The sequence below is a fragment of the Lampris incognitus genome, chromosome 19, assembly GCF_029633865.1.
Source record: "Lampris incognitus isolate fLamInc1 chromosome 19, fLamInc1.hap2, whole genome shotgun sequence".
NCBI lineage: Eukaryota > Metazoa > Chordata > Actinopteri > Lampriformes > Lampridae > Lampris > Lampris incognitus.
This window is the reverse complement of record NC_079229.1, coordinates 34,113,159-34,128,371: the sequence shown is the minus strand read 5'-3', so window position 1 is coordinate 34,128,371 and position 15,213 is coordinate 34,113,159. Positions and strand designations below refer to the sequence as shown.

The 15,213-nt window shown below is 46.9% G+C and overlaps 1 protein-coding gene across 2 annotated transcripts in view; it reads right to left on the bottom strand.

Moving 5' to 3' along the window:
- Window positions 1-8,448: 8,448 nt before the first annotated feature.
- Window positions 8,449-15,213, bottom strand: part of LOC130129786 (rho guanine nucleotide exchange factor 4-like) — a 75,158-nt gene continuing 68,393 nt past the window's right edge. For both annotated transcript variants that reach the window (XM_056299432.1, XM_056299433.1), the window contains exons 9-11: window positions 14,060-14,303; window positions 11,807-11,884; window positions 8,449-9,950 (exon numbers count right to left, since the gene is read on the bottom strand). In XM_056299432.1, the coding sequence (XP_056155407.1) occupies window positions 9,793-9,950; window positions 11,807-11,884; window positions 14,060-14,303 (480 nt within the window). In that variant the 3' untranslated portion in view covers window positions 8,449-9,792. The remainder of the gene's footprint in view (window positions 9,951-11,806; window positions 11,885-14,059; window positions 14,304-15,213) is intronic.

The following is a 15,213-nucleotide window of genomic DNA, read 5'->3' as shown; positions in this document are numbered from 1 at the left end:
ACCAGTAGTACTGCTGGATGTCTATAGACGGGTTTCCTGTTTACCAATATTCCTGGGTGCATGCACAGCCAGGGGGCAAAACCGCTTTGGTAGCTCTCAAAAGAGTATGAGACACATAATCTTTTGAGAGCTACCAAAGCCGTTCAACAATGAAAATGTTGAACATTTTCTACCCATCCTTTTGGCGGTTTGTGCAGTTTGTTGCACAACAACTGCACGTAATCTCTGCTGTATCTGAGCTCTATCTTGGTTAAAATCTCTGCGCTGTAGCTGCTTTCTGCCCCCTAGTTGCGCACGCATCTCTGTGATGACGTTGCACGGAAACCCTCCTATTGCAGCAGGTAACTCGTGACATTTATCTGTTGTTCCAGGTGCAAAACCTCCCTGATTGGAGTATGGAATAACCGGAACAGCGGATGAATATCATGAACTACCTGGTAGGACAGATGGGGGAACCTGAGGATCAGATTGACCACAGGTGGAAAAAAACACTACGTGCCGCTACTCTCCTTGGTATTCTGGCATGTGTATTACCAAATCCTAGGCTATAATGTTTGGAATTTCTACAATGAACAACAGATGGTAAGAGATACTTGATGTTCCCAGTAGTATGTATCTCTCCATTAAAAAGCAGTGCTTGAATTGGTACTCACCACTTTTCCATACCAGCACTTCTACCCTTTGCTCCTTCCCTGGTCTGTTCTCGCTTCCCTGGTTGCACACAAGACCACTGTGTGTTGGCAGTACCTGTAAATACAGATATTCACAAAAACGGATTGCATTTCTCGAGAACTACGGACATTTGTGCACAAACATAACCCTCAAGGTGGACATCGGTAGTGCAGAGGATCTGATGTAAGTCAGAACAGGAGGCAAAAGACATCCTCACTAAAAACCTGCTCTTACACCAACAACGCGAGGTACATCAAACGTTTACGATGAGTCGAGAGGGTGGGGTATACTTTTAAGAAATGGCAGGCGAAACATCAGTCTTTGTGGACTAGGGGCGTAAGAACATATCGATACCGAGACACTCGAGTATCGCGATATTATCGGGTGTGATACTGTATCGATTCTCCAAACCACTATATCGCTTTTTAATCGTTTACACGTAAAGGTTCGTGACAAACATGATTGTGTTGTTACCCCACGACCGCTAGATGGCAGTGTTGTAATATATCTTCAGCCATAAGCGCCAGAGGTGGAAAACTCCACTTCAGAAAGTAGAAGTACTAACCATGTATTTGCTCCACCCATGCACTAAACCATCTGATTCTAATTAGCGCAACACTTCAGCCAGGTAGGTGTTACTTTTCCTGTCTCCGTCTTCCGACCACCTTCGCCGGAAGTTACGGGGGAATCGAATTTATTTTGGATCCGGGGCCGAAGTTGGCTGGCGCTGTCCGTCACCGCCTGGTGCTAGCTAGCTAGCTAGCTAAGCTCCGGAGCACAACCCAACACGGTTCAATAGTTAACTTCGTCTGAAAATGGCGAGGGCGCCGTCTTCTCTCTTCAGAAACACGTTTAATCTTCTTCACAGCCGCACAAAACGTTGACATGGGTCCAACATATCACCGTTCTTAGTAATAGTATTTCCTTTCACTTGCGCGGAGCTCCCACTACCGTTCGCGCCACACAACAACTTCCTCCTTCGCCCCTCCCTACCAACCAATCAGAGTGCGACCCCAGATCTCGCTCTTAAAGCGGTACACCCTTATTTACCAACATAGGAGAAATAAGTAGTGAAATCAGCTCTGATAAGCACAAAGAACAGTCCTGTGAAACCACAATACATCGCCTTCCTCACAGTATCGCGATATATTGAATCGTAACCCCTGTATCGTGATAGGTGTCGTATCGCCAGATTCTAGCCAGTCCACAGCCCTAATGTGGACTGCTGGGCCACGTTGAGTAGTTTTAAACAAACCAAATCAAACGGAGGCCCGCAGGATGGAAAGGTCGCCGTCTTGAGACCTGGGGAACAACTTTATCAATTTTTAGACACACACACACACACACACATTTTGTTGCTGTTGTGGAGTTAGAAAACAACGAGACAGGAGACGTGAGAGTAGACGTAGTCGAGGTAGTTTACTAGCTCCAACTTAGCATGTCATACATCTGACAACGACACTGAACTGACTGTGAACCGGAAGCGGAAGTGCATTATCTGACCCCTCGCCTCTTCCCTTAAAGGTACACCGTCCTCTTAGGTGAATGTCTCTCGATATATAGATGTGGGTCACCACACTGTGCAATAACTCGCCGTCATTCATCACAATGCCGCCCACCCACCTCTTCCTCCTCCTCCAGCTGGGGCCTTGTGTGTGTGTGTGGGGGGGGGGGTCTGCCGGGCCTGGCCCGATGAACATCTACTTCACCGTTTACGAAACTAATAGTGAATACTCACAGAATGAAGAGGCGACGTAGGAGGATACATGACGCTGTAGTCCACACGTGGGCAGCCGTGCGCCATCAGGGTGCGGTGGCTGTGCAGGTTTTCCTCCAAGCTACGACAGGTCAGTTCCCTGATTAATACCGCCCGTAAGACCGCACTACCGCCGGTTCTCCAGTCCACCAGGTGCCTAATTACACTCACCTGCATTACAATGCTCCCGGTACGGGAAACTGGTCGACTGAAAGCGGCAGTCGCCAAAATCTCTTAACACGATCCGATGACCGAAATGGACAACGCTCTTGAAGAAAATGGCGAACCGGTGCGGTTACCGTGGAGACGCAAACCGCGCGCGCCGTGCCCACCTTGCGTCATTTCCGCTGGTTGGCGTGCCAATGGAACGCTTCCGATTTTCGACCTCCGAGCGTTCCAGCTGCACGATCCCCCCCCCCCACGTAAACCAGAAGCATGGCTGACCGCACAGACTGCTGTCGGTTCGGTTGGGTTTTGTGTGGGCAAGTGCGGCCTGCTGGCACGTCAACGACACGGGGGGGACTTCTGCGCAGAGGAGATAACGTTCAGAGTCACCAGGGGCGGTTCTAGGATCAGAGCTTTAGGGGTGCTGAGCACCCAGAGTGCAAGATAAATTTGGGGGGGGGGTGGGTCAAACCATTTTCGAAGCATGGGGGTGGTGGTGTTGTGTTTTTGTTGTTAAAATATTACGTTTAAACCATATACCGGATATGGTTTTGACATTTCTTCAGCTTATTAAACATGGACATACAGCAAAAAATAAAAAAATCTCCTCAATTTTAGGGGTGCTGGGGTTCGATTTAGGGGTGCTGCAGCACCCCCCCCCCAAAAAAATGGGCTAGAAACGCCCATGGTTCAGAGATTGTTTGCCATGAGCTGCCCAACAACACTGGTGACGTATTTTGACACCGGTTTATATGTAGAACAGGTTTTACTGGGCGATAGTACGTCCGTCCATCCGTTATCCAGACCGCTGATCCTGCTCTCAGGGTGGCGGGGATGCTGCAGCCTATCCCAGCCGTCACTGGGCGGCAGGCGGGGAGACACCCTGGGCAGGCCGCCGGGCCATCACAGGGCCCACACACACACACACACACACTTGCTTGCTTGCTTGCTGGTTGTCCATCGTGCCCGATGATGACCATCTTCTTCTATTTGTGGGTCCTTTGAGGACTCAGATAGCAGAAGATACCTGCGCAGCAGAGATGGTTTTTAAAGTGGCATGGGGGGTGGGGCGCTTCTCCCAACGCCACATGACTTGATTGTAGAGGAGATGGTTCCGATGGCAAGGGGGATCCCTAGACGACCGGCACCTCCACACAACTGCAGGGGGCTGCCGGAAATCCAGTTTTTCGGAAACCGCCTCGAAGCGTGCCGCCACAGCTTGCTTTTCTGTTGGGGTGAGCTCCCTTAGCCTTATGTCTTCCAGACTCACCCACAAGGCAGCGGGGCAGTGGTTGATAGGTGCCAGGGCGTGTCCACCAGGGTGGGCCTGCACACCATATCTCTGGGGCCCACTGCTGCTCTGAGATCCCCTGCCAAGTTAGCCTGGGGCCGCAAGACCCCAGTTACCACGTGTGGCCACGGGGAGGCCTGGCAGGAGTCTTGGTGAAGGAGAGGCTATGTACTGGCAAGGGAAGGCTTACACGCTAGGATGCTTCCCTATTCGCCACAAAGGCTAGCCAGCGGCAGCAAGCTAAGGGCAGGAAGGACACAAGCGGGTTGGAAGAACACATGCACCTTCCCTCCAACTACACACTGCTGCACTAGACGCATCACAACACCCTGTGTGTACCTACACACCCACACACACACACACACACACACACACACACCCCTCTCTCTCACACACACACACACACACACACACACACACCTCACTCTCACACACACACACACACACACCCTTCTCTCTCTCTCTCACACACACACACACACACACCCTTCTCTCTCTCTCTCACACACACACACACACACACCCTTCTCTCTCTCTCACACACACACACACACACCTCTCTCTCTCACACACACACACCCTTCTCTCTCTCTCACACACACACACACCCTTCTCTCTCTCTCACACACACACACACACACACACCCTTCTCTCTCTCTCTCTCTCTCTCTCACACACACACACACACACACACCTCACTCTCACACACACACACACACACACACCCTTCTCTCTCTCTCTCACACACACACACACCTCACTCTCACACACACACACACACACCCTTCTCTCTCTCTCTCTCTCACACACACACACACACACACACACACACACCTCTCTCTCACACACACACACACACACACCCTTCTCTCTCTCTCTCTCACACACACACACACACACACACAGGGACAATTTTACGTTAACTAAGGACAGCTAAACATTGTTGTTATAATGCTAATTAGGCCACGCTACATATATATAGAGGCCACAATGTTGGTACCAGGGGTAGGGTTGGAGATTGACCAACTGGCAAGGGCAGATGCTCGGGGGGGGGGGGGATCATAAAACTACGGCAGTGGGCTTATCGAGTCCATCTCCCTTCACGGGGGGGGGGGCATCCAAGTTGAGCTTCTGGCTTTGTTCAACAACCCTAATATCTTGCTAGTCACGTGTGGGCCTTCACTGGATGGACTCGGAACGCGTCTCCCCTGCGCTGCTCAGTTTACGCAACCGGAAATAGGACCAGGATCCCCTGAGCGCAACAAAGTCGCCAATCTCGCCCTCTAGCGGCAGCAGATTGTAACAGCTAAGAGTTAACCCTTTTTATGATCTCTGTTGTTCCGTTAGGTACAATCTTACTTTTGAAAATGCTTTGTACATATGAATTATATTTTAACATAACAATAACTGTAAATACATCTTCTCTCGTACGTAGTTAAACCAAAATAAAATCTTCTCTTTTTTTTTATACTGAACATATTTACACAGGGTACATGGAATTTACCACCTGGCTACATATCTATATCTATCTATCTATCTATCTATCTATCTATCTATCTATCTATCTATCTATCTATCTATCTATCTATATCTATCTATATATATATATAGATATATGATATCAGTAATTAAAGAGGACAGAGAAGGTAGAAAGACTTTAACTAAATGAGTAGGAAGGGGGTCTAACTGGCAGGTAGATGATTTGGGTTTACAGATGAGACCAGATGTTTCAGCAACAGCTGGGAGTTTAAAACCAGGTGGTGAATAAGGTGAACTGTATGTAGTATTGTTCGAAGAGGTCAATTGCTGGTGAATATTTTCCATTTTGGCATTACAAATGGTCACGAAGGTGGCCCTTTGCGACCGCGGACCATGGCTTTGGCCCAGGGCGACTGGTGGTTGGGTGTCGAACAGGAGGAAAGCCGTGGACAGGTGGAGGGGTCCTGGGTGGCTGCACTGAGAGAGGCAACCGTTTGGACTGCTCAGAAGCCACATCCGTGAAGCTGGACAAAAGAGTCTTTCTTCTGCAGTTCATCAGAAAGCCATCGAAAGCCCTTCAGGTAATGCATCATTACCCCATATGTCCACATGGGGACGTTATGTACACTTCTCAACATGTTCTCTACACTTGTCCCGGGCCCTTTAATCCCTCGAAGTTGGATCTAAAATCCAGTCTTGCCAAAAGGTAACCAGAGACCCACTTTCTTTCACTTTATTTTCCCATATGTTTGAGTGCATATGTAAACAACCATACACATACAAATATAATAAACACTATCTTTATCGTTTCGTAAGTCGTATTAGTAAAATTTGTCAGAAGAACGCAACTCAGCCCGAGTCAGGGATGCTGCTTCAACCGCGGCGCATTCCCCCGATTCAACTTCCTCTGTGGAAATGCTGCATGAAGTGAACACTTATGACCAACTCTATTATATACAGATAAATACAAATTATTTATTAAAATGCAAACACCAAAATACCTCCACATCACTGACACCTTTTATTTTATTTTTTTTTGTTCTTCTGCTGTTAGGTAATCGGTGGGACACATTAATTTTTTTCCACGAGGAACAGCAAGGGACAACATCATGGTCTGGATAAACTCTGCATGGGGTTCTGAGAGAAATCGGCATCTGGAGAATCCTCCAACACTGACAGACGCCATCGAACAGTGCCAAATGACGAGCGAATTCACTTCGCTTGAATGCACAACAACCTGTCAACATTAATCTCGCCAAGGTGCAGGAAAGTGCAGTAACACACACCATCTTCATCTTTACTCGTTTAAGCCAAGGTGCCGAAAGCATCTCCCTCACACCTCGAGAGTCGGAAAGTCGGCTGTAAGGTCAGGTCAGCAGTGGGTGAAATGGAAAACATTATTGCAATATTCATGGAGAGTTTACACGATACCAATATATGTATCACAATATGTTCTTACGTCTGCAAAAAATACCATGGTGAAGAACCCAGCTGAGGTTCATCACATTGAACTGTTTGGTGATGTAAAGCAGACCATCAAACCAAAACTAGTTTTCCAATACCCCCCCGTCAAATATTTCACACCTCATCTTGTGGGGACTTTTAGGCCATAGATTCTCACTGTCGTTAATTTAGACAACAAAATTTGAGTTTCAAGATATGACAATATCGGCATTTCATCCCAACACAACACCATGGAAAGACAAATGATATTAAATAGCTGCCGGCCCAGTAGTCAACAGACAGGACTTCTGGGAGGATTTAGCTGGTGTGTAACTTCAGGTTTACAGCTGCACGATGTTAAAGGGAAACACTTTCATCAGAACGGCGCACCAGTGTTGAAATATGCAGATTTGCACACTTTTTCCCCCCACAGGATGGTAATAAAGTAGACTAATGCAGTCTCGCTGCCACCCCACTAACCTACTTCTCAGGTGCCCTTGAAGCCTGAAGCACAAAGACGTGCAGAATGTGTCTGTCACAAAGCAGCTGTCCTCCTCGTGTCCTGGCGAATATTCAACACCAGATCAGACGTTCTGTGTGAGAAATGGTGAAAGACGTCCTGGTTCTGAGGCCCTCAGGAGCCGGGTGTTGGTAGGAGTCAGTGTTCCAGGCGGCTGTCCAGGCCTTCTGCTAACGTGGCGTCCTTCGGAAATAATTTGTTATGCGCCAAATGAGTTAGTCACCCTTTTTAAACAAAGCAAAACACTGATGAGATTTGAAAATCTGTGCAGCAAGTCATTTAAAGACTTGGCTGACGATGGACAAGTCTGGTGGCACCCGCTGACTCGATCCACCATATTCTCTGAATTTACAATATTTCTCATTATGTTATCATTATATTATCAGTATGTCAACCAGCCGGGTTTTAAAACGATCACTTTTGATTGACAGGTGGGTTCCAGCGTTACAAACGGGGGGGCATATGGATTTGCTGGATGGAGAGGATTTTCAAAAAATTTGTAAGTTTGCATAAAATCATCGAAATGAGGGACAACTTGTGAACAAGAAACACGATAGGCATGTGACTGGCCTTGTTTTACACAGCAACTTGGCGGCACGGTGGTCAGCGCTGTCGCGTCACAGCGAGAAGGTCCTGGGTTCGAACGCCGGGGTTGTCCAACCTTGGGGGTCGTCCCAGGTGGTCCTCTGTGGAGTTTGCATGTTCTCCCCGTGTCTGCGGTGGGTTTTCTCCGGGTGCTCTGGTTTCCCCCACCATCAGAAAGACATGCATGTTAGGGTCAGTACTCCTGTCTGTGTCCCTGACCGAGGCATGGCCAGAAGAAGTGGAGGTGGTCCCCGGGTGCTGCACGGCGGCTGCCCACTGCTCCTAGCTACACAGCTAGGATGGGTTAAATGCAGAGCGTAATTTCCCCATGGGGATTAATATCATATATAAAAAACAAAAAAATCTCCAAAATGGGTATATATGAAATTTTGGAAATGTACTTCTCAAATGCACTTTTTCAGAAAGAAATTCCCTGTATGTTGCTTTGGAACTTGGTGAGCCGACATCGCTTTCATCTAAGAATGAAGGGAAAATAATGACCACCCCAATCAATGGCAGCATTTTTTTCAGCTTAGGAATTTTTAATTTAACCTCACAAGCTAGGAACACTTAAACATAACGGTGAGAGGAGCACATTTTACTGAATGCACTTGTGTTTCACACTTGGGCTGAACTGAGGAGATGTGAAATGAAGTTATCCGAGACCAAATCCAAAGACCACAGGAGTATTCGTAACATAATAACAGCAGGCAGTTAAATTGGGTCCGTTCAATAATTGTTTTTTTTTTACTCCCCCGACAACAAAATGAAATTTTAGGTACGATGCCAAGTGCGGTTAAATATAGCAGGGGACTTTTGAGAGATTTAAAAACAAAATCTTCTTCACAGTTTTTCCCATCATCATCATCATCACCCATGCAGGTTATTCGTGACACTTCGAATGGCACTTCAGTAATGCAGAAGTTGTCTGTTTTCGTCAGCGGGGCTTAAAGGGTATAAAAGTAAACGGGCAGAGTCGAGGGAATGTGTTTCAGAAGCGCTTTGTGAGGGGGAGAAAAACAAAACCTTCAGATCTGTGATGAGGCGAATCGTCTTCGGGGTTCCGTTTGAGTTCCTTTATCGAGTGTTTGCACAAGACCGCGTGCGCAGGACAGAAATACGGGAGAGAATCGAATCCCCGTGGAAGAAAAACGAAACGCTAAAAAAACCCCAGCTGAGACGACGCTGAAACCATAGATATATTTGCACAGAGAAAAGCGCAGGAAAAGTTGTCGGCCTTGTTTTCCCTTTTTTTTTCTCTCGTAAGCAGACGCTGAACAAATACAAAAAAAAAAAAGAAAAAAAGAAAATCAAAACATCTGGCACTGTGAACAGTTGGCATCTGTTGAAACATAAAACGACAAAACGGTGGAAAGAAAACAAAACACTTTTGTCGACAGGCAACGTCTTTCACAGAGGCAGCACAGTCTCAGTCCCACAGTCACTCGCAGCAATACAGTAGTAGTATTAGTACCAATCGGTGCTTGATTGAACGTGTACTAGTAGTAGTAGTAGTAATAGTAGTAGTAGTTGTAGTAAGGTATACAATAGTCCACTCTCCCCTACATTTTGCCATAACGTCTGCAGTAGACCATTCTCAAGTCTGATTGTTAGCCAACCTATAAAGTGCTTTCTCAAAAGAAAAAAAAAATCCCTCCTCCTCCTCATCATCATAGTCATCTTCATCTTTACAATAGATCAGGTTATCAGTTAGGGCGACATTACGAGTAGGAAAGAAAAGAGAAGAAGAACTAAAGGGGGGTCAGTTCAGGCACGAGCAGAGAGCTCTCCTCCGTTTCTCCGCCTCTTCCTCCGTTCCATCTCTCTCTACTTCCGGTGGGTTTGTTCGTTTTTCGTTTCTTTATTCTAGTGGATTTCTTTTTACTTCTTGAACGGCGTCAGTCTGCCGATGTTGTGCCAGAAGGTGGAGGTTTTACGTTTGGGCTCGGCCAACATGAAGACCTGCTGCTGAGGCAGTGCGCTGGGCAGCGACGGATGCTTCTGCCGCAGGAGGAAGTCGTAGTAGGGCCTGGTCACCGCTGGAGACACAGAGAACATTTCATTTCACACACAGATTCATAAGATAGTAAAGGTACAGTCCGTCATTTCTTTCCTCTAGTGACTACCGTGTCACCAGAAGCTTCCAGTGAGATTTGCCACAACATCTGCAGATTTAGGCTGCGTCAAGTTTGTTTGCTGTGGTCCGGACCAGGCCAGAAAAAGATACATAGACCTTTCTTACAAACATGGCCGACGTACTTCTGCTTCATCACAGATGAGTAAACATCTGTTCTCCCCGTTGCCTAAAATGATAACAAGCCATCTATCTGAGTCCTTCCATTCTGTCTGTGATCATGTACTTTGTGTTTCAACACGGTGGTGGGCTCTCAGGGCCACCAGGACCTTCTCTGCAGGCCCTCTCAAAAATCAAAATCATAATTTGTTTTTAATAGTTAAATTGAAGTGTTTTGAATGTGGCTGTGTTGGCTGTATTGGCAACCGTATTTGTGCGTGTGCTCTGAAATTTGTGTGCTCTGGTGCTTTTACCAGATATAGATGGATGAGAATTTTCTTCAACTTGAGTTATAGTTCAATGACTTATAGCTCTATGAGTTACAGTTACAGTTTTATGAGTTCTAGTTCTATGAGTTATATTTATAGTTCTAGGAGTTCTAGTTCTAGGAGTTCTAGTTCTTGAAACTTGAGCAATGATTACATTATTTCTGCTTTGGGAGTGTCATTTATCATGTAATTTTCTTGCCGGATGATGATCTATTTTTTTAGAGTTGTGTTGCAAAACTGGTCCCTCCATACCGAAAAGTTGCAATGCACAGCAAAATGGATGTGTGGGGACACAACGTTTTGTAGAGGGACACTGGATTCTAAAGGGTGCAGTATTTACCAAAATAAGGATTGGGGGCTGAAGTGCAGGTTTTGAAAGCCAAAAATCTCAACACCACAACACGACACACAAAGCTATTGCTTTGCAGCTGGTATAGACTGACAACTCTTTTTGGTCATGTTTTGATATGATAAAGTCAAAATTTTACTGATGGCACCTTTAAAGTACAGTTTTTTGTTGTTTTTTTTTTTGGGATCTCCCCCCTTTTTTTCCCCCCTCCCAATTGTACCCAGCCAATTACCCCACTCTTCTGAGCCGTCCCGGTCGCTGCTCCACCCCCTCTGCTGATCTAGGGAGGGCTGCAGACTACCGCATGCCTCCTCCGATACATGTGGAGTCGCCAGCTGCTTCTCTTCACCTGACAGTGAGGAGTTTTGCCAGGGGGACGTAGCGCATGGGAGGATCACGCTACTCCCCCCAGTTCCCCTTCCCCCTGAACAGGCGCCCCGACCGACCAGAGGAGGCGCTAGTGCAGCAACCAAGACACATACCCACATCCGGCTTCCCACCCGCAGACATGGGCAATTGTGTCTGCAGGGACGCCTGACCAAGCCGAAGGTAATACAGGGATTTGAACCAGCGATCCCCAAGTTGGTAGGCAACAGAATAGACTGCCACACCACCCAGACGCCCCTTTAAAGTACACTTTCATCTAAAGTTGTATTTATGCAAACACAAAGCCTGCAAGCCTGATCGATGCTGGAATGGCCGACATCTCCCATGACTGCTGTGGCTTATGTTTTATTGAACATGTTTCTGCATTATACATAGTTCAGTTGCCATGTCTAAGAATAGGGTGCGGGAGGGTTATGATAAATTCAAATATTCTATGAAGTGGATATGAGAGTGAAGAAACAGTACATAGGGGTTAGAAAGCCTCGTAGCTTCAATACGGTAACAGCACGATGCGAGAAAGGGACCATTAAATATTGAAGGCCGACTCTGCCATTACTTTGACACATGACTCTGCAGACGCTGAAGTGCGTACCGTACCTTTGGGCTTCCCAGCAGGATGGCTTTTGCAGGCGTTCAGCATGGCCTGTTTCTTTTGGACCTCTGTGAGAGAGAAACCTGAAAACAGAAACAACAAGGAAAAATCAGGGGAGAGATGGCTCCCGGTTTTCCATGCTGTGCTGTATGGGGCAGTACGGCATATGGCCGCTGGAGTGGTCGAGGGCTACACATGAGAAACACATCTGATTCAATGTTTCACTTTGTTCGTGATTTTTAGTTAATCTGATAGTGGAGTTAATACCAGGCTGAAACTGTATGTCTCAACAGATTTTGAAAGCACAGCACACATGGGAATGCCCTCAGGAGCAGCCTGTAATCTTGCTGAACTGTAGAAGAGATTCACTGCTACCAGCAATCTCATAACTCGTACACCTTTATTTATCAAACTGTGAAATTAAGAGTTTGAAGAACTGAGTTTGCAGAATGTTTAATCTGTCGCAGAGCCGGGCCAGGTTGGGAGGCTGCGTGAAGGCAGATCTCTCACTGCACACACCACACACACACACACAAGTAAACACACAGACAGTGTGTAGAAAAACCAATCCCAACCCGGCCCCAGCTGAGCCGTAGCAGAGGAACAAGAGGTGGAGTTGTTGGCGTTTTGCCTGCTTATCCTTTGGATGTGCATCACACAAATTCATTTCCCACTCCCTGTGCCGCTGCCAGCTGAGGGTAATGACTATTAATGCAGATGTGGTTAAAGGGGAAGAGGATAGGAGGGCATTAGCTCATGTTTTAGTTTCTGGAAACGCCCCAGTGGTCTCTGGGAGCGTGGTGCCCTATAAAGATGACAGAGAACCTCAAAATAGAGCAGACAAGCTAGATTTATGTAGCGATGGGCTCTGATTACTGTTTGTGTAGCAGTGTAACAGTGTATGACCACAGATGTGTAGACTCGCTAGCCCCTGGCTAACGGGTCAGACCCTTTAGTTGACTGGCTAGTGCAGTTGGCTTGTGGTGCGGAGAACCCAGGTTTGATTCCCGCCTGCCCCCTGAATTCCGGCGACAGTAGTATACTAACTGTTCTGTGCACAGTATTTATAGGGTACATACAGCGTGATGTCTATGTACTTTTCTTACGTGGTATTTCTACTCATCCAGTGCAGTTTTATTACTGACATGGCATTAGGGTTTAGTTTGTTTTTTCCCTTTTCCTCTTAAGGTAAAATGGTTTTACAAGCCAACTTCTTTACCCATCTTATTGCCAAGGTACATTTTATGTGAAGTGTTCAGGCTACATATCTACTAACTCTTCAATCATCCTCAATATTCACATTTATATTTACTGACCCCCCCCCCTTTTCTCCCCAGTTGTACTTGGCCAATACCCCACTGTTCCGAGCCGTCCCGGTCGCTGCTCCACCCCCTCTGCCGATCCGGGGAGGGCTGCAGAATAACACATGCCTCCTCCTATACATGTGGAGTCGCCAGCCGCTTCTTTTCACCTGACAGTGAGGAGTTTCACCAGGGGCACGTAGCGCGTGGGAGGATCACACTACCCCCCCCCTCAAACAGGCGCCCCGACCGACCAGAGGAGGTGCTAGTGCAGTGACCAGGACACACACCCACATCCAGATTCCCACCTGCAGACACGGCCAATTGTGTCTATAGGGACACCCGACCAAGCTGGAGTTAACACGGGGATTCAAACCGGCGATCCCCGTGTTGGTAGGCAACGGAGTAGACTGTCACTATACTTACTAATTTAGCAGATATTTTTACCCACAGCAACTTACAAGAGAGTCATTTGCAAGTAAATGTGTGTGTTACCAACTGGCTTAGCATTCACAGTAGTACTATATGAAGTTGTAGTGGTACATTTGCTATATAGTAATTATATCAAAGAAGTGCCTGTCATGTGGCATATATTTATTGTGTCTTAGACTAACAAGAGGAGGAGAATCAGAATGCACTGACATCAGTATATCAGTATAACAGACATCCCGTCATAAGAGGTAGTACAGGTAGATGGTCAAAATAGTGGACGCTGATAAAACTGGTATAGGATAGTAATGGGTGGTCAGGGTACTGTAGTAATGGAAGTAACTGATTCATATTAGCTGAAAAATGTCACTAGTCAGTTTGAGAATCCTGCGAGAGACCCGTTACGGTTTTAAAGTGGACCTGGAAGAGGAAAGCTGTTGTTCTGGATGAAATCCTCAACAGGGAGAAATAAGCTCTAAATTTAGAATATGGGCGTGGTATGGTCTACGTCCATATTGAGTCTCTGACCTGTTTCGCGATCATATTGGACCTGCCTCCTTTCGTCAGTGAAGGCGCGAAGCCAGCGCTGTTTCTGCTCGGGCTTCTTGGCACACAGGAGGTGGACCTCCTCACCGGTCAGCGAGCGCAGCTTCAGGGCGTTCTTGACATTGACATTGAAGTCCTTCTCCTTTCCGTCCTCAACGTCGATGACCTCCATCTGATCCATGTCCATCCGGCCCTTGTAGTACAGCATGTCCCGTCGCAGGAGGTCCTGATGAGAGACATTCAGTTATTTACTAGCAGACCACACCATGAGGTCGTACTGATAACTTACAACGTTTCATGTCGTCAGTTAAAAAAAAACCTACTACACCGTAAACTGTTTTTGATGTTGGACTTTTTTTCTCCCCAATTGTACCCGGCCATTACCCAACTTTCTGAGCCGTTCTGGTCGCTGCTCCACCCTCTCTGCCAATCCGGGGAGGGCTGCAGACTAACACGTGTCTCCTCCGATACATGTGGAGTCGCCAGCCGCTTCTTTTCACTTGACAGTGAGGAGTTTCACCAGGGGGAGGTAGCACCTGGAAGGACCACGCCATTCCCCCCAGTTCCTCCTCCTCCTCGAACAGGTGCTCCGACCGACCAGAGGGGGCACTAGTGCAACGACCAGACACATACCCACATCCGGCTCCCCACCCACAGACATCGCCAATTGTGTCTGTAGTGATGCCCGACTAAGCCGGAGGCAACACGGGGATTCAAACCGGCGATCCCTGTGTTGGTAGGCAACGGAATAGACCGATACGCTACCCGGACGCCTGGACTTTTTTTTTTTTTAAATTCAGCAATTGCGAAATCAATATGTTGCTTCATGAACTCTAACCCCCATTGTATCATAAAATAATAGAAATAACAGGCATGTAAAAGTCATTAAAAGGTGACAGACAACAGAAGCACCTGGTGTAACTGAATGGACTGATTTAGTGAACAGTGTGTTTGTAATGGGGAAGGCTAAAACCCAGAAAGACACATTTCTACAAATCTGCTAAAGAGTGGATGGTTATGTTTCATCATGAAGATCAGACTTTGTGTGAAAAAGTACATACGAAACAAAATACCTTGTATTGTCACTACTGATGTCCCCCTTTGGTGGTTTCATCTGACTTTATTTCATCATTCTA